The sequence below is a fragment of the Amblyraja radiata genome, chromosome 20 (assembly GCF_010909765.2).
Source record: "Amblyraja radiata isolate CabotCenter1 chromosome 20, sAmbRad1.1.pri, whole genome shotgun sequence".
Taxonomy (NCBI): domain Eukaryota; kingdom Metazoa; phylum Chordata; class Chondrichthyes; order Rajiformes; family Rajidae; genus Amblyraja; species Amblyraja radiata.
This window is the reverse complement of record NC_045975.1, coordinates 7,921,522-7,944,546: the sequence shown is the minus strand read 5'-3', so window position 1 is coordinate 7,944,546 and position 23,025 is coordinate 7,921,522. Positions and strand designations below refer to the sequence as shown.

The following is a 23,025-nucleotide window of genomic DNA, read 5'->3' as shown; positions in this document are numbered from 1 at the left end:
GTCGGCATGGACCCGGTGGGCCTGTTTCTACACATTATCTCTAAAAATCTAAATAATATCATCCTTGAGGCAGCGTGAAGTGTAGATAGAGTCAATGGAAGGGAGGTTGCTTTGTGTGATGGTCTGGGTGAGCTACGTCCACAATTCTCTGCAATTTCTTGTGGTCTTGGATGGAGCTGCTCACAAACCATTGATTTAAATTGCATCTGTTTGGGACATGCCGAACTTCATAAGCCTTTGAAGGAAATCATCTCCAGTCCATCGCTTTTGGAAGTATTTGTCAGGAGGGAAAATATGGGGCGAGCTAAAACTTGTGAAATGTGCTGGTGTGTCTGTACGCATTAACGAGTTGATAATTTGTTTTGTTTTAGCCGTTAGAAACTGTATCTTTACTGGGCATCGGGAATGTTGCTGAACAAGTCAAGTCCCTGGTAGCAGAAAAGAAACAACTGCAGAGGGAAGCTCAGGGTTACCTACAAGAGATTCACCTGAAAGAGTTGCAATTTCAACAGCTGAATAGCAAGGTAATGTGAATGAGAGAGATCATGCAACGATCAACATGATGCAAATTGCTCACATTTCTGCCCAAAGTGCAGAGTTTCACAAATGTAATCAGGTCTTATCATTCTTTATTCTATTCGTTGGCTGCCACAGGCAATGCAGTGCATTGAAGATAGATCTACATTAACAATTCGGCTGAAAACGGTGTCTCAGGATCTGCATGATACACAGTTGCATTATGAGGACCTACAGCATCGCTACAACAGTCTGGAAAGACAACACCAAACACTGCGCTCATCCTTTCAGCACAAGGAACAAGTATGTATGGTCAGCCTTCAGGTCAAGTTTAATTTAGAGATACAGTGCAGAAACAGGCCCTTTGGCCCACCGAGGCCGCACCGACCTACGATCCCGCACACTAACACTATTCTACACACCCCACGGATAATTTTACATTTGTACCAAGCCAATTAACCTACAAATCTGTACGTCTTTGGAGTGTGGGAGGAAACCGAAGATCTCAGAGAAAATGTATTTTAAATGTTATAATTGTACCCGCTCCTTTGCTTTCTCTGTTCCATATACCAACCACTCTCCATGTGAAAATCCCTCAATTTCCCTTTAAATCTTTCCTCTCACCTTAAACCTATGCCTTTAGTTTTACTCTCCTACCCTAGCAAAAAGACTGTGACCACACACCTAATATGTGCCCCTCATGATTTTATACACGTCTAACGACACCCCATGGCCTTCGTTCCAGGGATAACCATCCCAGACTATCTAGTGTCTCATAAATAAAGCCCCCCCCCCCCCCCCCCTCAAATCCAGGCAATATCCTTGTAAATCTTTTCAACACCCTCTCTATCATCATCACATCCTTCTAAAAGTCCGGCAACTAAACTGCACATGATAGAGAATTCAGGAAAGAGCTGGTCTGATATGGAATATTTTTTGCTATAAACTCTTTTCAATGCAATGCTCTGTGTATGCTGTTTAAATGTGTGCCACTTGCAAGCTGTGCATGAAACAGCTGTCATGAGAGTCCCTTATTTCTTCTTCCAAAGTGACCTTTTAATTCCTCCTCAGCGCTGCTCGCGCCTGTACTATTGAAGTTCATCGTGTACATTTCCACTTAATTAATGTGTTTTGCTCCCCTGTAATTTCTCTGCATCAAATGTTAACCTTGTCTGTTTGATATTCCTTTGAAGATGGAATTAAAAAAATTAGGAGAATGATAGATGATCTTATAGAGGTGTACACAATCATGAGAGGAAGTGATCGGGTAAATCAGAAGGGGCATCGAGAACCAGAGCACGTAGGTTTAAGGTGAGGGGGAAAAGATTTAATAGGAACCAGAGGTGAAACCTTTTTACACAAAGGGCGGTGGGTGTATTGAATGAGCTGCCAGAGAAGGTAGTTGAGGCAGGTACTATGCAATGTTTAAGAAACATTTCCTGGGCGTGCATATTTCCGACGATCTTTCCTGGACCCAGCACACTGACGCAATCATTAAGAAAGCACATCTGCGCCTCTAGTTCCTGAGAAGATTACAGAAATTCGGTATGTCAAAGAGGATTCTCTTGAACTTCTACAGGTGCACAGTAGAGGACATACTGACTGGTTGCATCGTAGCCTAGTTCGGCAACTTGAACGTCCAGGAGCGGAAAATAATGCAAAAACTTGTAAACACTGCCCAGGTTATCACCGGCTCTGACCTCCCCACCGTCGAAGGGATCTATCGTAGTCGCTGCCTCAAAAAGGCAGCCAACATCATCAAAGACCCCCACCATCCTGGCCACACACTCATTTCACCACTGCCATCAGGAAGAAGGTACTGGAGCCTGTAAAACTGTATCGTTCAGGTTCAGGAACAGCTTCTTCCCTTCAGCCATCACGCTATTAAACACTAAAACATCATAAGCTCTGAACTACAATATACTATTATTATTATTGCACTGTTATTGTTCTTTGTTATATTATTTTTGATGATACATATTCTGTTGTGCTGCAGCAAGTAAGAATTTCATTGTTCTATCTGGAACATATGACAATAAAACACTCTTGTCTTGAAGTAAATAGATAGGATAGGTTTAGAGGGATATGGGGCAAACACAGGCAGGTTGGACTAGTGTCGATGGGGCATGTTGGTCGGCACTGGGAAGTTGGGCCAAAGGGCCTGTTTCCACGCTGTATTTGACTATGTTCAGAATCAGCCCAGGTTTGAAAGGTGATTGTGACTTTACAAATACGATATGATAGAACATTATTCATCCCTGGAGGGAAATTGGTTTGTCAACAGTCACAACACACAAGGTACAGGTAAACCTGAAATTAAAAAAAAGAAAAGAAAAAGACAAGCAACTGTTGGCTGGCTGCCGTGTGCACAGCACCTTAACCGGAACAAACAAACAAATGAATGCAGGCTTAACCCAAGGATGAATTAAAGTTTCAGCCTGGTCTCTGTCTGTGTTGCAGGATGAGACAAGTGAAAATGTTCCACCAGGAGCTCCACAGGAACGTGCCAACGTCACCGTGGAAATTGACAAATTAAAGCTGAATGAGTTACGGAGAAGGTGAGTGAGACAACGTCATCGGGTGGCACCGCGTGCGGCAGCCTCGCCAGCAGCTGTCTGTCCTTTCATCCTTTTTGTTATTTTTAGTCTGTCTAATAGTATGTTTCTGGAGGTCTTTTAGTCTTTTTTATGTGAGGGGTGGGAGGGGGAACGGGAAACTGTTTAGATAGATAGATAGATAGATATAATTTATTGCCACACAACCAGGGTTGGTGGAAATTTGGGTTGTCAGCAGCAGTACAATAATAAAGAACACACAATAAAACTGTAACACAAACATCCACCACAGCATTCATCACTGTGGTGGAAGGCACAAAAAAATTTGGCCAGTCCTCCTCCATTTCCCCCCCATGTACAGGACCAGAGTCCAGTCAGTCCAGGATCGGCTCTTCCTCACCGGAGACCGCGGCTTTAGATTGTTGTAGGCCGCAGGCCGGCGGTCGAGATTTAAAGTCCCCGCCGCAGCCAGAAGCACCGTAGACTGCAGGGCCGGCGGTCGAAGCTCCCCTCCAGGGGTGATGGTAAGTCCATGCCGGCCCCGCGGTAGAAGTTGGCCGCGGGCCGGCAGTGATGGCTTCTTCTTCCCCCGGGTCCCCCACGAGGGATCCCGGGCTGTAGACGCCGCACCAGCTGGAGCTCTGCAGACCGCGGCTTCAGGCTGCGACTTCAGGCTGCCGGCTGCCCCGGGCCAGGAAAACGGAGCGCTCCCCTCCAGCGAGCCCCAACGAGGGTCGCCCGCTCCACATCGAGAGTCCACGCTGCGCCCGCCGCTGAAGCCCCGGGCGTGTCTCCGGGAAAGGCCGCGTCGATCCTTGATGTTAGGCCGCGGGGGAGGCGACCTGGAAAAAGTTGCTTCTCCATGGAGGAGGCGACCGAAGCGGTTTCCCCCTTACCCCCCCACACCACCCAACACACAAAGAAACACAAAATACACACTTTAAAACATACTAAAAAATTTAAAAAAGCTGGAAAAACTGACGCGCTGCTGACATGGCTGCACACAGAGGAGTTTCCCAGTCACTACCTGGTCGAGGATGCGTCTTTTCTCCGAGCCGCATCTACGCCCCCCCCCCCCTCGCAGCCTACCATCTGGATTGGCGCGGCCTTTCCTGCCGGAGACCGGCCAGAGCTTCAGCAGCGGCGCAGCACTGAATTCCATCGCGAAGCGGGCGATGCCTTACCGGGGATCGCTGTGTGGAGCTCCGGAGTGTTGGGCCAGCTGTCTAACGTCGTGGAGCTGTGGTTTGCGGAGCTCCCAGCCGCGGGAGGCACTGACTCTAACATCACGGAGTCCTGGGACCCCTTGCCGGGGTCACCAGCGTTGAATCTCCGCCCAGCTCGGCCTGTGGACTTCGGGAGCCGCGGTCTCCAGTAGGAAGTGGCCGATTCGGAAACTCCATGCTGCTGAGTGTGTTCTGTTCCAACGCCGGTGCTTCGATCTTCCCAGTGAGAGGCCTCGACCACGGGTGAACAAAGAGGAAGATGACTGAACTTTATTGCCTTCCCTCACAGTGGGAATGTTGATTCCGCTGTGTGGGGATGTTTATGTTAAACAGTATCGTGTATTGTGATCTTTTTTTATTCGTATGGCTGTATGATAACTCACATCTCACTGTACCAATTGGTGCATGTGACGATAAATGTAACGTGAACTTGAATTCCTACGTACACTTTACCCACTTGTGATGATGGTTTTACACCTTTCCCTGCTGATTTATCTCAACACTCCTTTCCTTTACTCCTGTCATGATATGCTTTGTGTTTCTCCTGTTTCTCTTCTACTGTTGGAGCCAAGTTTGGTTTCATCAGTGAAAACCTTGTTCTTGGTTTTTTCTACAAGAACAGTTCAGCAGGCGTTTGACCAGTGGTAGTGCGAGGTGTAAAAGCGCCACCTTTGATCGGAGGATTGTAAATGTATTTTGTGCTGTGCCTTACATTGTTTGAAAGGTTTGGCTTTACAGTTTTTAAACAGAACATGTTGTGATTTTACTTCGGAGTCACGTGAGTGACTACGTGAAGAACCCGCTCAGTGCGCAGGCGCGGCATTACGCCAGCAGTGCAACAGCGGCTGCCACGGGAGTTAGGCTCTCCCGTTACAGGATGAACCGGACCGTCAGGTGAGTACCCTGAGGTCGGGTTTTCTTTTACAGGTGAGCCTTTTTCTGCTTGTGTTTTTTACAGGCAGAGAAAAAGGCTCTGGAACAAAACTGTCCCCCGTTTTCCCGTTGGGGAGGGGGGCAGCAACAGGCGGTAGGAGCATTACCCGGTGTTCCGTAATTCCCCGACACCGTGCCGAGGCCAGCCCGCTAGTACGTAAAGCAGCGGGCTGGACGCATAGCCACTCGAGAGGCATCCGGCAGGTGTTCCCGATGTCGGACGGGACGTCTCTCCACCCGCACGGGGGGAGAGAGAGCCGCCTGAGCCGCTGGAGCGGCTCACGGAGCAGGTGCCTGCGAGACGCGCTGCTTGAGGGGCGCTCTCGCTACTACAAGGCACAAAAGCTCCAGAAGAACCTGTCCCCCGCTCGACTCCAGCGGAGGAGCGTTCCATTGCAGGGGGGGCAGCAACAGGCGGTAGGAACAATTACCGGTCGCTCCGCTATCCCCATCACCGCGCCGAGCCCAGTCCCGCTAGTGCCTGAACTGCGAGCTGGATGTCTAGCCATCCGAACAGGCATCCGGCCGGTGGCGTCCGATTCGTCGGACGGGGACATGTCTCCACCTAAATGGAGGAGAGACAGCCGCCTGAGCTGCATCCAACAGCAATTGGAGCAGCTCCAGCGAGATGCACAGAAAGAGCGCTCTCGCGGAGGGAGGTCAGGCACCCCCTCCACAGTGCTTCATGCACTGCCCTCTGCTCCCTCATTACTGGAGGCTAGCATTGGTGACCAGGGCTGGGCTGGTCTGGAACAGGGGCAGGCGGACGAATTCGGGAGTATGCCAGGGGTGCAGGAACATGAAGAGCTGTTGGGTGTGATGGACCGCTTGTAGCAACCCCACGGGCTGGAGCACCGCTGGAACCAAGAATGGCGGCCAGCATCAACCATTACTGGAAAAGGTGCTCGCTGAGGTGCTGAAACAACACTGCACCAGAAAACGGTGAGGCCCTCAAAGTAAAAAGTGTCAACAGCCAAATCTGGGGGCATGTGGGTCACACCTCCAGACCCAAGAACTCAAGCTACAGCGGATCCTAAGGCTCCTGACGTCAGCCATCACAGCCTTTGCTCGTTCCGTGGAGACCACGGAGATGGATACCTGCCAGCAGGATGTGCTGGCATTAATGTGTACCACACAATTTGAGATCAACAATCTCCGGAGGGAAACATAAGACCTGCGCTCAATCCTGAAGGAAGATGCAGGAAGCATCAAAAACCTTCGGCCTAATGAGGGCAGGCCCCGGGACGAGCAAACCAAGACCTCCGATACCCAAGCGGCAGCACCCCACGGCATCCACCAGTCGACGTCCGCAATATGGGACTGGTGAACACTTGGGGTCCGCACATTATCCCCAAAGATCTTTCAGATCAGGGCCCGCAGCGGACCCTCTGGAAAATGCGCCTCCCCCCAACATCGCCAGCATGTCAGAACAAAATTTTCAGGAAAATGAAGAAACAGAATCGCCAATAACCATGGAGGTAGGTGGGTCTGGTCCCTACCAGCATATAGAGAATAAGGGTGCTTTATTAACAGGGGGGAGATTACACTTGTTTAAAGAAGCATGGGGTATGGTCACGAGTGACAAGTATATACTCAACAACATTACAGGATATAAAATACAATTCATGTCAGAAAAAAACGCCGCCAGTTCAACAATGGCCCCAAAGGGTATTTCTCCCTCCGTCAAAAAGAAACGTGAGGGACAAGCTGAACTGGTGAGACTTATCACAAAGGGGGCCATCGAAAAGACCAAACATGAACCTTTGGAATTTGTATCGAATATATTAACTAAAACCCAAAAAAATGGTGTCTGTCGCATCATCATTGACTTAACATCACTAAACAAATTTGTTAAGTATATACATTTCAAAATGGAGACATATGTTACTGCCAAACAACTGAATTCCAAAGGACACTTCATGGCAAGCATTTATCTTAAAGATGCTTACTATCTAGTACCCATATACAAGGATCATCGCAGATACCTAAAATTTATCTGGATGGTACAAAGCATTGCCCTATGGGCGAACTTCAGCCCAAGATTATTCACCAAAATATTGAACCCAGCCATAGCAATACTAAGAAAACAAAAACATATTGTCATGGCATATCTGGAGGATATTCTCATAGTAGGGAAAACGATGGAATTGGCTGTGGCAGCAGTATCAGCTACAAAACAGCTCCTCGAAACTCTGGGGTTCGTCCTACATCCAGATAAATCTAAGTTGAAGCCATCCACTATCATGGACTACCTGGGCTTCACAATTAACTCAGTCCATATGACTGTTACCTTGCCAAAGGCAAAAATGGTTGAATTAGCACAATCATGCAACAAATTAATGGTCAACGAGCGACCAACTATTCGACAAGTAGCAAGAGTAATTGGGGAAATGGTAGCAGCATTTCCGGCTACACAATTCGGACCTTTGCACTATCAAAAAATTTACAGAGAGCAAAGGTACGGGCAATAAAACGACATACAGGTCACTATGATCGTGTCATGAACTTACCCACTGAAGCAATATCAGAGCTACAGTGGTGGGCAGAAAACGTTTGGCATAGTTTCAGCCCTATCTTTATCACTAACCCTACTTTAGTTATTCAAACAGATGCCAGTGCTCAAGGCTGGGGAGCGACTAACTCCATATCCAGCACAAGTGGTAGATGGACTAAACTAGAGTCATCATTACTACTTACACTGGGCATTAACTATCTAGAGATGTTGGGCGCCTTTTATGGTTTAAAAGCATATTTATCTAATATGCAGCACTTGCATTTTCGGTTACAAATTGATAAATATTACGGTGATGGCTTATATTAACCATATGGGTGGCATAAAATCATTATCATGCGACAAATTGGTCAACATGATTTGGCAATGGTATGTCGAAAGACATATTTGGCTATCAGCTACTTACCTACCAGGTAAGCTAAACACCCATGCCATGAGAAAATTAAACGCCTGGGTTGCAAGTTTGAACAGACCTTACCTGGAACTGGGATTGTCCAAACAAACCATCACCACCATGTCGGCATCCCTTCGAACATCCACCAAGAGGCAGTACTTAACCAGCATCAAAAAAGGGAGAAGTACTGCCAGGAAACATGGACAACATACGCAACAGCTACAGCCACCAACATACTGGAGTTCCTGGCCATCTACACCACGATGTAGGGATCAGCTACAGTGCCATCAACACAGCGCAGAGTGCTCTTTCTGCTTATCTCAAACCAGCGCCAGGACAACAGGCGATGGGATCCCATCCACTGGTGGTAAAACTGATGAAGGGCATTTACAATATCAAGCCCTAAGCCCAGGTATACCCATATTTGGGATATCAGTGTGGTCCTGACATATCTCAGGGAATGGCCACCAGCCAGATCCCCCGGCCTCGAGCAAGCTACACTAAAGACGCTCATGTTGATGGCACTTGTATCCGCTCAGAGGGTCCAGTCACTACACCTATTGCGACTGGACAACATGATCACAGCTCCAGACCAGATCTGTCGTTATCCAGCGACTGGTCAAACAGAGCAGACCAGGAACACCTAATCCAGTCGTGGCTTACCCACCAGAACCACGGTTATGTGCCATGACCCACCTACTATCCTATATAGACACAACCAGAATATTCGAGGGAGATGAAAAGCCTTGTGGGTCAGTCACAAAAACCTTATGGTGGGGTACGAGCCAAACCATTGCGAGATGGCTCAAGCAGGTGCTAGAAACTGCTGGGATAAACACTAACATGTACAAATTTTATTCCACCAGGGCAGCATCCATGTCGACGGCTAAAGAATGGACATGCCTATAGACCACATCCTGGCTACAGCAGGATGGTGGGAAGGGAAAAGACCGTTCAGAAATTTTATAATAAGCCGTTGGCAAAACCTGGTTTATTTGCAGTAAAGATTTACGAACTGCAAATATTTAATTTAAGCCCAGGGGAGCAACTTAATTCTTTGTTGTTATTGTTTAAAAAATACCATTGTGTTTTTCTACAAATAGACTCATTGGTTCATTACGATAACACTTCCTCCCTCAAGAACTTCGGCAGTGAGTGAAATGAAACTGTTACACGGTTTGAAATCACAGAGCTTTGAAATCTTCACGTAGTCACTCACGTGACTCCGAAGTAAAATAGTAAGATTAAACGAGAACTTACCAGTTTGAAGTTTGATCTGAATTTTATGAGGAGTTACGATGAGGGATTACGTGCCCTCCGCTCCCACCCTCATTATATGGATCAAACTAATAAATTGATGTCTCCTTATCTTTACTATGTTTACTTCAAAATAACTGTGTCTATCTGTGATTCCACACCGCTGCTTGGAAGTATACCGCGCCTGCGCACTGAGCGGGTTCTTCACGTAATCCCTCATCGTAACTCCTCATAAAATACAGATCAAACTTCAAACTGGTAAGTTCTCGTTTAATCTTACTATTTTAACTCGTTCACCTGGCAAATCGGCAGGTATTCCAAGTGATCGTCGAATAACCTACTATCTAGTTGCAAAGACGCAATTCTTACTGAATGTAACCGCCGGGGCGATGGCTGCCCTGCTGGCAGTCAGTTCGCTTTTTCATTCTTTTTGTTATTTTTTAGTGTGTTAAAAGTTTGTTTTAATGGTCTTCGGTTTGTTTTATGTGGGGGGGAGGGGACCGGGGGAAAAGTTTTTTCAAGTTCTTACCTTGCCGGAGATGTGATTAATTTTCGGACCACATTCTCCGAGCGCTCTGCGGCCTTCCATCGATGGAGCTGGAAGCCTCCTCGGACTGACTTTGAGCCCTATAGCGGGGTGCGGGCTTAACATCGGAGCTGATCAGAGCCTGGGATCGCGGCCACCGCGGGCTTTACCATCAAGCTCGCAGGCGGGAGAGGCTAGTCGGGAGCTCCAACGTCGCGGAAGGTTCGACCAGCCCCGTTAGAGGTTAGATTGTCCGGCGCGGGGGAGCTGACATCCCCCCGATGCGGGAGCTGATCGCCTCGACGCGGAGGGCACAAACGCCGCTGGCTACGGGAGTCAAGATCGTCCCGTCAACGGGGCATTGAGGCCCATGACCGAGGAAGAACTGACTTGAACTTTATTTTGCCTTCCATAACAGTGAGGAATGTGTAGGACTCACTGTGGTGGATGTTCATGTTAAAATGTGTTTTTGAGTGATCCGTTGCTTTTAATTGTATGACTGACCTGGCCATTGAAATTCCTCGTATGTTGCAAAACATATTTGGCGAATAAAGTCTGATTCTGATTCTGATATAACATGTTACAGAATTTTCGGTACTTTAACAGCAAATTGCTTTGTGCCAATGTTCCCTTATGATTTATCCCAAGTTCAAGTTATCCCAAGTCCCAAGTTAAACTATCATGACTCAATTGATAGCAGTCTTTTGCTTCAGTCAAAAGCTCTTGGATTCCAACACACTTCAGTGCCTGGGCACATGATATTCACTGACGATAGTGTACTGAGGGAGTGCTTCACTGTTGAAGTGCTGACCTTTAAAAGAGGCGTTAAACTATAATTCCATCTGTCTGCTCAGGAGAACGTTAAATGTACCTGGAAGGTGATTTGGGGGGGGGGTAGGGGTAGGTGGATTCTCACAATACTCAAGATTTATTAAACAATGCCTTAAAACGTAGATATTATTGGTCTTCTGCTGTTTGCCGACAAAATGCTGGTCATCTCCAGTTTATGAAGGCCGAATTTATGTACAACCCCAACATTAGTGTTTGGCTAACCGGTGGGGATGGATTTGTTGTTTGGTGCGGGGCTGCATGCATCTTTTGTCATTTGGGTACTATGTTTCCGACTTGCAAAACTGTTCAGGTTGTGAACAGTTCACAGGAACGGAAAGACGAGACTGCAGATGCTGGAACATTGAGCATGCTACATTCTGCTGTAGGAACCTCGGGTGGAGCAACATCTGCAGAGGGAATGGACTGTTGACATTTCAGGTTGGGGACCCTTCACCTGGATTGAAGGGGACGACCTGTACCAACATTTTGTAGTCTGAATTCTGATACAGTCTGAAGAAGGGTCACGGCCCAAAATCTCACCAATCCATGTTCTCCAGAGATGTTGCCTGACCCGCTGTGTCTATATATTGTAAGGCTCTGATTTGCCTGTCGAGCATGAAGGGTGAGTTGGGAATCTTAAGGGTGAGTTGAGGACCTTAAGGGCTCCAAGTGTTCACTTGTTAGTAAGTGACATTTTCCGTATTGTTGACGATGTAGGCTTGCGGAATCGGAGCAATGTAACGAGTCTACCCATCAGGAGTTGACCCAGTTGGCAGACATGCTCTCAGATGAAGAACTAAGGAGAGGTTCTGCAGAGGAAGCATTGCTTGCAGTTGAAGAGCGGATCAAAGGGTGAGTGTTTAAACTGCATTGCACTGCAGTATTATGCACGGAGATTATTGTCGTGTCCAGCGGGGTATCACCCCCACTTTTTTCCTTTCAATGGTTGTTCTTTGTACATTTGACAATCCTATGCGATCGGGGAATTGGAGAATGAACAGGATGTTTAAATATTACAAGGTCCGTATGGTGTTTAACCTTGGTGGAAACAATTGCATTTCTTCTAAGGTAATATCTCGAGTGAATGGAGATAGAGTGGAGGATACAAATCATTATGTGTGTATATATCGTCGATCTCAGTTCCAAAGCAGTGTCCCGAATTAAATCTATTGCATCCAAACATCTCCATCCTTCTGTTCGATAGCTCACCAAACTAGAACTAGACAGAGACTGAGTAGAATTTAGGTGCTTGTTTACTAACATGGTTATAAAATGGCACATCCATTTAGCCCATCACTTTTAACAACCTTGGAAAAATAAGATGTCATTAGTCATTGGACGCACTCATGACATCTTATTCTTCCAAGGTTGTTAAAAGACACACGTTAGTTACTTTAAGCTTTAGACTTTAGAGATACAGCGTGGAAACAGGCCCTTCGACCTGAGTCTGCGCCGACCAGCAATCATCCCGTACACTAGCGCAATCCTACACATTAGGGATAAATTACAATTTTAACCAATCCAAATATCCTACAAACCCTCACGTCTTTGGGATGTGGGAGGAAACCTACGCAGACACAGGAGAAGGAGCAAACTCCACACAAACAGCACCTACATTCAGGATTGAACCTAGGTCTATGGTGCTGTGAGGCAGCAATTAAGGCAGCAATTCTGTCCCCACTGTTATTTGATGGAATCTGAAGAACCATGTGTACACAATGTGGGTGGAATTACAGAATTCTGCTTAATAATAATAATAATACATTTTATTTATGGGCGCCTTTCAAGAGTCTCAAGGACACCTTACAAAAATTGAGCATGTATAGGAAAAACATGTAAGGGGAATGAAATAAATAGTAGAGACATGACTAGTACACAAAGTAAAGACAGAATTCAGTACAAAACACAGCATGAGGCAATTAATGCACAGATGAAAAGGGACGGGGACGTGGGGCTAAGGATAGGCAGAGGTGAAGAGATGGGTCTTGAGGCGGGACTGGAAGATGGGGAGGGACACGGAATTGCGGATCAGTTGGGGGAGGGAGTTCCAGAGCCTGGGAGCTGCCCTGGAGAAGGCTCTGTCCCCAAAACTGCGGAGGTTGGACTTGTGGATGGAGAGGAGACCGGCTGATGTGGATCTGAGGGACCGTGAGGGTTGGTAGGGGGAGAGGAGGTCAATGAGATATGTGGGGGCCAGATGGTGGAGGGCTTTGTAGGTGAGGACCAGGATTTTGTAGGTGATCCGGTGGGAGATGGGAAGCCAGTGAAGTTTTTTGAGGACTGGAGTGATGTGATGCCAGGATTTGGTGTGGGTGATGAGTCGGGCGGCTGCGTTCTGGACCAGTTGGAGTCGGTTGATGTAGGTGGAGCTGATGCCAAGGAGAAGTGAGTTGCAATAGTCCAGTCGGGAGGAGATGAAGGCATGGATGAGTCTTTCAGCAGCAGGCGGAGTGAGAGAGGGTCTGAGTTTGGCGATGTTGCGGAGATGAAAGAAGGAGGTTTTAATGACATGGCGGATGTGAGGCTCAAGGGAGAGGGTGGAATCAAAGATCACGCCAAGGTTGCGGGCCTGGGGAGATGGGGAGACAGTGGTGCCGTCGATGGTGAGAGTGGGGTTATTGATTTTGCTGAGTGTGGCTTTGGAACCTATGAGGAGGAATTCTGTCTTATCGCTGTTGAGTTTGAGGAAATTATGTTGCATCCAGGTTTTTATAGCTGACAAACAGGAGTTGATATGGGAGAGGGGGGGGTTGTGGGGGGATTTGGTGCCAAGGTAAATCTGGGTGTCATCAGCGTAACAGTGGAAGTCCAGATTGAAGTGGCGGAGTATCTGACCAAGGGGGAGGATGTAGATGATGAAGAGGAGGGGGCCGAGTACGGAGCCTTGGGGAACGCCTTGAGTGACTGCGGCTGTAGCAGAGGTGTGGTTGTGGAGAGAGATGAAGTGGGATCTGTTGGAAAGGTAGGAACGGAGCCAGCTGAGTGCAGAGCCTTCAATGCCGAGGTCCTTGAGTCTGGTGAGCAGGATGTTATGGTTCACTGTATCGAAGGCTGCGCTCAGGTCGAGGAGGATGAGGATGTTGAGGGAACCAGTGTCAGCAGAGGTGAGGAGGTCGTTGAGGACTTTGAGGAGAGCAGTTTCTGTGCTATGGAGGGGGCGAAAGCCAGATTGGAGGGGTTCAAGTAGGTTATACGCAAGGAGGTGGGAATGAAGTTGCGACGCAACGATACGCTCCAGGGTTTTTGAAAGGAAGGGGAGGTTTGAGATTGGGCGGTAGTTAATGAGAGAGGAGGGATCAAGACCAGGTTTCTTTAGGATTGGTGTAACGGCAGCAGTTTTGAAAGCGGAGGGGACAATTCCTTGGGACAATGAGGAGTTGAAGAGATTAGTGAGGTAGGGGCAGAGTACGGGGAGGCAGGACTTCAACAGGGGAGTGGGGAGAGGGTCGAGGGAGCAGGTGGTGGGTTTGGAAGAGCTGATGAGTTTGGAGATTTCAATAGGGGTGACCAGGTCAAACTGGGAGAGGAAGCAGTGTGGAGGAGGGGTAAGGAGGTCAGTGGAGATGTTGAAAGGAGGGGCCGTGGTAGGTGGTGGAGTAGATGCTGGGGAGTCGGGTACAGGGGATAAAGATTGATAGATGGTGCTGATTTTATCAGCGAAAAAGTGGAGGAATGAGTTGCAGAGATCCGGAGTAGAGGTAGGGAGAGTGTTGGCTCGAGGCTTGAGGAGGTTGCCCACTGTGGAGAAGAGGGTTCTGTGGTTTAGGCAGGGATCGGTGAATATGGAGGAGAGGTAGGCAGATTTTGCAGCAATGAGGGCATCTTTGTAGTCAGTGAGGTGGAGTTTGTAAGCTTCAAGGTGGACTGTGAGAGATGATTTCTTATTAGTCGTTCGAGTTGGCGACCAGTCTGTTTCAGTTTACGAAGTGCAGGTGTGTACCAGGGTGAGGATGTGTTGAAAGTTACGGTTCTTGTTTTGAGGGGGGCCAGAGTGTTGAGGGAGGTAGACAAGGTGGAGTTGAGATGGTTTGTGAGATCATCAGGTGAGATGGGGGTTGAGTCCAGTGGGAGAGTGGTGGAGAGCAGGTCAGAGAGATGGAGGGGATCAATGGATTTTAGATTCCGGAAGGTGATTTCTCGGAGGAAGCGGGGGCGAGGTGTCGGAGAAGGGATGGTGAACCGTATAAGCTTATGATCAGAGAGGGGGAAGAGGCAAGGATGGAGGTCGAGTACCGGTTGATTTATGGAGCAGACCAGATCAAGGATGTGACCTTTGTCATGGGTGGGAAAGGTGACGTGCTGAGAGAGAGAGAAGTTGTCCAGTAAAAAGGCGAATTCAGATGCGAGCTTGCAGGTGGGGGAGTCCATGTGAATATTTAAGTCACCAAGTAGTAGCAGACGTGAGGAGAGGGATGAGGCAAGTGTGAGGAGTTCAGTGAAGTCAGATAGGAAGGAGGGGTTTGGTTTAGGTGGCCGGTAAATGAGGATGACTGTCATGGAGGAAAGGGCTTTGAAGGCGAGGAATTCAAATGATGCTACTGGGGGGAAGGTGAGTTCAGTGATACGAAAATTCTGGTTAAAAATAACAGCGAGGCCACCTCCATGGCGGGAGGGGCGGGGTTTGGAAATGTAATTAAATCCAGGTGGGGATGTTTGATTGAGGGAGAAGAAGACATTGGGTTGTTGCCAGGTCTCAGTGAGCAGAAGGAAGTCCAGAGTGTTGTCAAGGATTAGTTCATGGAGGGCAAGGGCTTTGTTGTTGAGCGACCTGGTGTTGAGGAGGGCAAAGTTGGCATTGTGAGAGGGTGGAGGGATGGGGGCAGGCTGGAGAGATCTGAGGTTGTCCCGGTTGACAGTGCGTGCGGTCAGCTGGGATGGGGGGTGACGCGGTTGAGGGGGGGCAGAGCGTGGTAATGAGCAGACGGATGGAATGGAACGTCCGTGGTTGAAGCAAACACGCCTGCGCCGAGAGCCTCTGTGGATGTAACGGAGTCGACGCAGAAGTCCAAGCTGTTTAACGACCTGGATGCAGGATGGGATGTGGTTGTTGCAGAAACCAGCCATCTGCAGAGTTGAGTATTTGAGCATGATGGTGAGGGTGCAGAGAGGTTTCCAGCGGTGCAGGTGCAGGTGGAGAGAGTATCCAGCGGTGAGGGAGCAGAGAGGTTGTCCAGCAGAGCGGGTGCAGCGAGGTGTCGAGCAGTGAGGGAGCAAAGAGGTTGACCAGCAATGCAGATGCAGCGAGGTGTCCAGCAATTGAGGGAGCAAATAGGTTGTCCAGCAGAGCAGGTGTAGAGGTAGTCCAGTGATGAGGGTGCAGAGGTAGTCCAGTGATGAGGGTGCAGAGAGTATCCAGCAGTGCAGGTGCAGAGAGGTTGTCCAGCAGTGCAGGTGCAGAGAGGTTGTCCAGCAGTGCAGGTGTAGAGAGGTTGTCCAGCGGTGCGGGTGTAGAGATGATCCAGCTGGTGCAGGGAGGTGTCCAGCGTCCAGCGTCGATGGTGCACAGGCACAGGAGGTGCCCAGCATCCAGCGTCCAGCATCGATGGAGAACAGGCACAGGAGGTGTCCAGCGTCGATGGTGCACAGGCACAGGTACAGGCAGGTAGGTAACAGGTAGGTAACAGTTAACAGGTAGGTAACAGACGTCGGGGTGGGGGACAGCGGGCGGAGAAGCGGCGAACAGTCAACGCCAGCGTCCTCTCCGGGCAGCGTGCAGGGATTCTAGCGGTTCTGGCGGCTAGCTGTATAGGCCGCAGGGGGACGATCATTCAATGGCCGAAAACGGCCAAAAAAGACCACAGACCACCTCAACTGGAGTGACCCTCCAGTGGTCCCACGACAGGTGGTAGATCAAGACCTCGTCCGGGATGAAAATATACCGCAGTCGGCAATTGAAGGAGATGAAGCGGTAAGGGACCGTTGTTAATTTGAAATTCCCGCCGCCGCCATTAGTGCTTGTAGTAGCACTAATACTTATCCACTTAGTACTGCCCGCTTTCCTCTTTGACATGCACCTTTGAATTGTTTTTTTAAAAATATATTATTATTGAGTCCTACCACTTTTTAAGGGAATATAACCTAGGTCATAATTTTCTGAGTGAAAAATAATTTCTCCGCCTCATCCCCTGTCATTTTTTTTCAGTTTCTACACTCTTGCTTCCTCCAATTCAAGAAATGGTCTTTCCTGTTCTGCTCCATCAAACCCCTTGATGAGGCTTGAACCTCTTCCTGTCAGACTACCGCCCAGGGAGTACACCATTCAACTGGAATCAGACGAGGAATGCGAGGCTTTGTTGATAGACCCCAGTGAACAGGTGGTGGAACGGAAGGTGTGTATTGCCAATCAATTCTTCGTTTTCTAGTTTTGATCTAATTTTCTGGACTTTTACATTGTATCATTAAATCCAAGACTAACCATGGATGAACTGTCACTTTCTGATTGACTGTGACAGAGGATTGTTTAGAATCTAGACACCCTGTCCAATACTTCACCAGGAATTTACGTTGCTTGTTTGCTCATAGAATAGTGCATTCATTTGGACCATAGGATTGAAGCCGCTACCACCCATTCGCACATTATAATGCAGATCTTTGTAACATGATAAGTAAATTCAAATCTTCACATCTGTACCTTGGTACTTTAATAATTAGTTTAATTCTGAAAGAACTAATTAGTTGAGGTTCATAAGTGATAGGATAAGAATTAGGCCGTTTGGCCCATCAAGTCAACTCCCATTCAATCATGGCTGACCTATCTCTCCTTCATAACCCCATTCTCCTGCCTTCTCCCCATAACCTCTGACACCTGTATTAGTTTATTGTTAGTTAGCTATTGACCTCTGGTTCTGTTTTGCAGGTGAAGAGTGGAGTGCTTTTCTTCAAGCGCTGGCTGCGAGGCCGCAGTTTGTACTGCTCGAAGCTGATGACTTCCCGGACCAGGTCACGCTACTTGGTCTTGGCGTACTTTGTGACACTACATGTACTTGTTTTCATGTGCCTGGCGGGACGTTTGTAGATGCACTACAACGGCTTGGGGTAAAGGGGCGAAGGAGTGATTTTAATACTGACATGCCAATGGGGGAAATCCACATGAAATGCCCGACACTGGTTCTCCACATGGCTTGATTTGGTCATCGGTCTGTGAATAGTATTTCCAACAAATCCTCTGACCTTCCTGTCAAAGGTAGGATGCAGATGGGAGTGACACCAATGTGTTTATCAAAGCTGCTAATGAGTCGAACACTGCTCACAGGTGTATAAATTAATCTTGTACTAAGGTAATGTATGAAATGCGTTGTCCAAATTGTTTATGGTTGTTCCGTGGCATTGTAAACTGGGCTCAAAGTTGTGCTTTTTGTTTTCATCTGCTATCAAAATCCAAAGACACTCTGCTTGAAACGGTTATAAAAAAGCTCTATAAATTCAAAATTAGGTATATTTTTGAGGTGTTAAGCAATGTTATTTAACTCTGCTCCATAGGAGTTAGGATGTCAGGCAAGGGTTGAGAGATTATATTTCTGCTTGGAAATGCATTTGTACATTTAAAGCGGTACTGCAGATTTAAGGAAAGCACTGTACATTAGAATATAATTTATCTATTACTCTCATCTTGGTTATGTTGTCATCAGGGTGCACTTTAGAACTGCACTTTTTGGAAATTATTTTGTTTGACAAAGTTTTTATTAAAAGTTAAAATGGATCACATGCTTTTTGACTGTTTTATCACCTGTATTTATATTTGAGTGAAAATCGCGACCAAAGGATGCCCTGAAATTGTGTTACTTGTTTACTGCCATAATGTCACTGCCATAATGCCTCTACCATAGTGGCTACCAGGGGAATTTAGCTACACCTTGGCCTGCTGCACTTCTATGGTAACACAAGTATGCTGGCCACCAGCATTAAGGATGTCGCACCCCAGCCACTCCTCCCCTCTCCCAACAGGCAAGAGATATAGAAGTTTATAATCACACACCTCCAGATTGAGGGACAGTTTCTTTCCAGCTGTTATCAGGCAACTGAACCATCCTACCAACAACTAGAGAGCAGTCCTGAGATACTATCTACCTCATTGGAGACTCTCGGACTATCTTTAATCAAACTTTATCTTGCACTAAACATTATTCCCTTTAACATGCATCTGTACACTGTGGATGGCTCGATTGTAATCATGTATTGCCTTTTCGCTGACGGGTTTGCACGCTACAAAAGCTTTACACATAACTAACTGGTATTCAGTTGGAACTTGACTCTCCACAATGGATGTAATCTTGGTACAGATAAGTTTCAAGCAAGTTGTGGGCGCTGCACTTTATTTCATTCTTTGAATTATTGTCCCGTTGAGTTATTAAATATATGGTTTTGCTGGCAAGGCATTGATTACATAGAACAAAGAACACTACAGCACAGGACCTGGCTCTTCAGCCCATCGTCTGTGCCCAACATGATGCCAAGACATATCCTTATCTAACTGCACATAATTCATATTCCTCCAATCACTGTATAACCAAATGCTCATCTATAAGTCTCTAAAATGGCACAATTGTACCGGCCTGCACCCCCAGTAAGCTCCAGGTGCTCCCACACATCTCCTTTAAACGTTACCCCTATCACCTTAAAGATGGGAGAGATAGATCAGCCATGATTGAATGGCGGAGTAGACTTGATGGGCTGAATGGCCTAATTCTACTCATCACCTATGACCTTAAAGCTAAGAATTCTCTTATTTAATATTTTCACCATGGGAAGTAGGTTTGGACTGTCTACCTCATCTATGTCTCTCACATAATTGTATTTACTTCTAACCAGTCACCCCGCATCCTCTTACTTTCCAGAGAAAACAATCTAAGTGTCCATCCTTTCCCTGTAGCTAATACCCTCTATTCTGGTAAACTGCCTCTGCATCCTTTCCAAAGCCTCCAAATCCTTCTTGTAATGGGACAACCAGAACTGCAGGCAACACTGTAAATGAGAAATTAGTCTGAAGAATGGTCTCAACCCAAAATGTCGTGTATTGCTTTTCCCCAGAGATACTGCCTGACCCGCTGAGTTACTGCAGCTTTTTGTGTTTGACTCCAAATGCAGCAAAACCAAAGTCCTATAAAGCTGCATCCTGACTTCCGGACTCTTATACCCAATGACTGGGGTAGGAGAATGCAACCTTCACGAGGTCCACGCTGTTTCAACAAATGCAATCAACCTGGCGTGCACACACAGAAGATCAAACAGAACAAATTGTCTTAACAACTTTGGGCTGTGCACGCCTTATGCAAGAAGAGATACTCAATGCCCTGACCTATGAAAACAAGCATACAATATGTTTTATTTTACCACACTAACCCCTTCTGATGCCACTTGCATGTTATAGACTTGGACCACAAGATCCTTCTGTACATCAATGCTGTTAAGGCAGTCCCGCCATTGATTGTAGAAACAAAGAACTGCGGATGCTGGCTAATACACTAAAGGACAAAGTGCTGGAGTAACTCAGCAGGTCAGGCAGCATCATTGCATAGGTGACGTTTCAGTTTGAAATCACATTATTGGTGTACAAATCCTAGTGAATGTATCCTGCTTGTGTAGCAAGCTATATTCACAGAAGGCACCAAAATCCTGGGCATGCTGAAGAACCAAGAAGCCAATGAAAATGAGGAAGTAAGAGGAGGGTGTTAATAATAAAAGGTATTGTATAGGTTAATGAGTCTGAAACATCTTAAAAATCTGATAATTTATATCCCAGTTTTTAAAATATGCAAGGGATCACTGTGGTGTGGCAGCTTTTTCCAGGTCTAAGGGCTCTATCACAAAGAACATTTCACAATTGACTAAAGACTGTGCTAATACATTGAAGACTATGGTAAATTTCATCAGAGATGTCTGATTTTCTGAGAGATTGTTCCTGAGATACAGGAAGTGATCAACATTTTCCAAAGTCTAACTGTGAAGCTTAGTTATCAATGAACATGCTCCTTGGTCCAACTCTGACCAAGATGTCCCATCTAAACTTGTCCTATTTGGTCCATGGCCCACCAAACCTTTCCTATCCGTGCCTTTTTAATGTTTTTGTACATGCCTCAATTACCTCCTCTGGCAGCTCATTCCATGAAGCAATCACCCTCTGAACATAGAAGACTATCGGGCAGCTAAACTGCTTCAGTGATTGATTCAGTGAATATTACCCTAGTTACTGAGTAGAATTACTGCTTTGTTTGATAAGGGGGCAAAACAAAATCTTTCCCATCTCCCTGAACATGCAATTGGGATATCATTGTGATGGCCATAATGCAGCACTCTCAGTACTGCACGACAATACTGGGAGCAGCAACCAACCCTTCCTAATCAAAGGCAAGAATACTGCAACTGAATCGAGTGGACACTTAATAAAGGTCACTTGTCTTTCAGTATGTTTGTACTGAAAACACAGAAAGGTTCGCCAGGACTATTGAAAGAATGAGGTAACACTTAAAAATGGCAAGATTTTTTTGATTACGAAATAAGAACTTCACCATTAAAGAAAAAAAAGTCACATCATCAAATGGATATGGCCATTTAAACTTTTATTGCAAAATTTGAATAATTGTTTAATTGGAATCAGGTTTCAAGGGTTTAATCAAAGGTTAATTAGTTTCATTTGCAGCTGCCAGCAGAGATGCTGGCTGTAAACTCATTGTTACATTTTGTGAGAAGGTTCAGCTTGCAATAGCTAATGAGAAGTCTACTTTTTGTAGGATTTTTGTTGGATTTTATAAATGAGTAAGATTGTGGACATTCTCCCTGATGTCCTGCCTAATTCTGGGAGAGATTACCTGTTTACTTTTTCTCGTTGCCATTTCTGGACATTCGTACACAAAAAGGTAATATTTCAAAAGTATTTCATTAGCTATAAATATTTCTGTGAAGGGAACGTGTCTTATAACTAGAGTCATCGAGACTTGCAGCAGAGAAACGGCCTCTTCGGCCCAACCTGCCCACACCAGCCAACATGCCGCATCTGCACTGGTCCCACCTGCCTGCATTTTGCCCAAATCCCTCTAAACCTGTCCTATCCATGAACCTGTCTAAATGTTTCTTAAATGTTGTGATAGCACCTGCCTCAACTACCTCCTCCGGCAACTCGTTCCATTCACCCACCACCCTTTGTGTGAAAAAGTTATACTACAAATTAGAATTTTTTTTTAATTCTAGAAACTTAAACATTATAATATTGTAAAATCATGAACAGCACTGTAGTGCAGCTGATAGAGAGCTGCTGCCTCACTGATCCAGCAAAATGGATTCAGTCCTGACCTCTGATACAGTCTCTGTGGAGTTTGTATATTCTCTCTGTGACTTCATGGGTTTCCTCCCAGTGCTCCAGCTTACCCCCGTCTCGTAAAGATGTGGAGCTTGATAGGTTAGTTGGTTGTGTAGAAAGAACTGTAGATGCTGGTTTAAGCCAAAGATAGACACAAAAAGCTGGAGTGTCTATCAACCAACTAACCTAAGATACGCACAAAATGCTGGAGTAACTCCGTGGGTCAGGCAGCAGCTCTGGGCAGAAGGAATAGATGACGCTTCGGATCTGTAGACCCGAAAAGTCACATATTCCTTTTCTCCAGAGACACTGTCTGACCTGCTGAGTTACTCCAGTTTTTTTGTGTGTATCTTAGGTTAGTTGGTTGATATTTGAATGGGTGGAACTGGGGGAGTTAATAGGAATGTGGGGAAAATAAAAGATGGGGTTCGTGTGTAAATGATTGGCTGGTGATCAGTGGTACTACTCAGTACCCTACTTCCTTATCGTGTGTCCCTTTAACTCTGATTAGTTCCCATTGCGAGCAACTTTCATCTAAAAGACTGCTTTCCTTTTTAGTGGTACCATGCACTCTGTAACCCTCAGATTTCTGACAACATTTGATCTTGCGATTCAACTTCAAGAATAATCCAAGGTAAATATTTAATTACGTCGGTTGGTTCAGGTAGCTCTTGTCAAACTGTTGGTGGAAGTAAATGACTGGTACACATGTTGGATACTTTTTATTTTGCACTTGTTATAATGATTTAATATTTTTTGTCTGAAGTTGGTTACCTCTGCCAAATGTAATTAAAGCAGGGTCTATGAATGACAATGTAGACAGAAAGAGAAGGAAAGATGTAGGTTTAGTATCTTTGAGGGGAAACAGTCGCGACAGGGATCATTGAATTAGAAAATAAATTAACTTGATTCAGAAAAAAAACAAGATGTTTTTTAAGAGTTCATGATCACCGTTTTCTTAACAATTGTTGGCAGATTAAGT

The 23,025-nt window shown here is 46.3% G+C and overlaps 1 protein-coding gene across 9 annotated transcripts in view; it reads left to right on the top strand.

The window, feature by feature from the left end:
- LOC116984554 (golgin subfamily B member 1-like) overlaps window positions 1-18,449 on the top strand; it is an 83,515-nt gene extending 65,066 nt beyond the window's left edge. For 8 of the 9 annotated variants that reach the window (XM_033038742.1, XM_033038737.1, XM_033038745.1 and 5 more), the window contains 6 exons: window positions 372-524; window positions 655-819; window positions 2,977-3,074; window positions 11,468-11,602; window positions 16,893-17,079; window positions 17,607-18,449. In XM_033038742.1, the coding sequence (XP_032894633.1) occupies window positions 372-524; window positions 655-819; window positions 2,977-3,074; window positions 11,468-11,602; window positions 16,893-17,079; window positions 17,607-17,765 (897 nt within the window). In that variant the 3' untranslated portion in view covers window positions 17,766-18,449. The remainder of the gene's footprint in view (window positions 1-371; window positions 525-654; window positions 820-2,976; window positions 3,075-11,467; window positions 11,603-16,892; window positions 17,080-17,606) is intronic. The other variant, XM_033038744.1, reaches the window with a different exon arrangement.
- The last annotated feature ends 4,576 nt before the right edge of the window (window positions 18,450-23,025 follow it).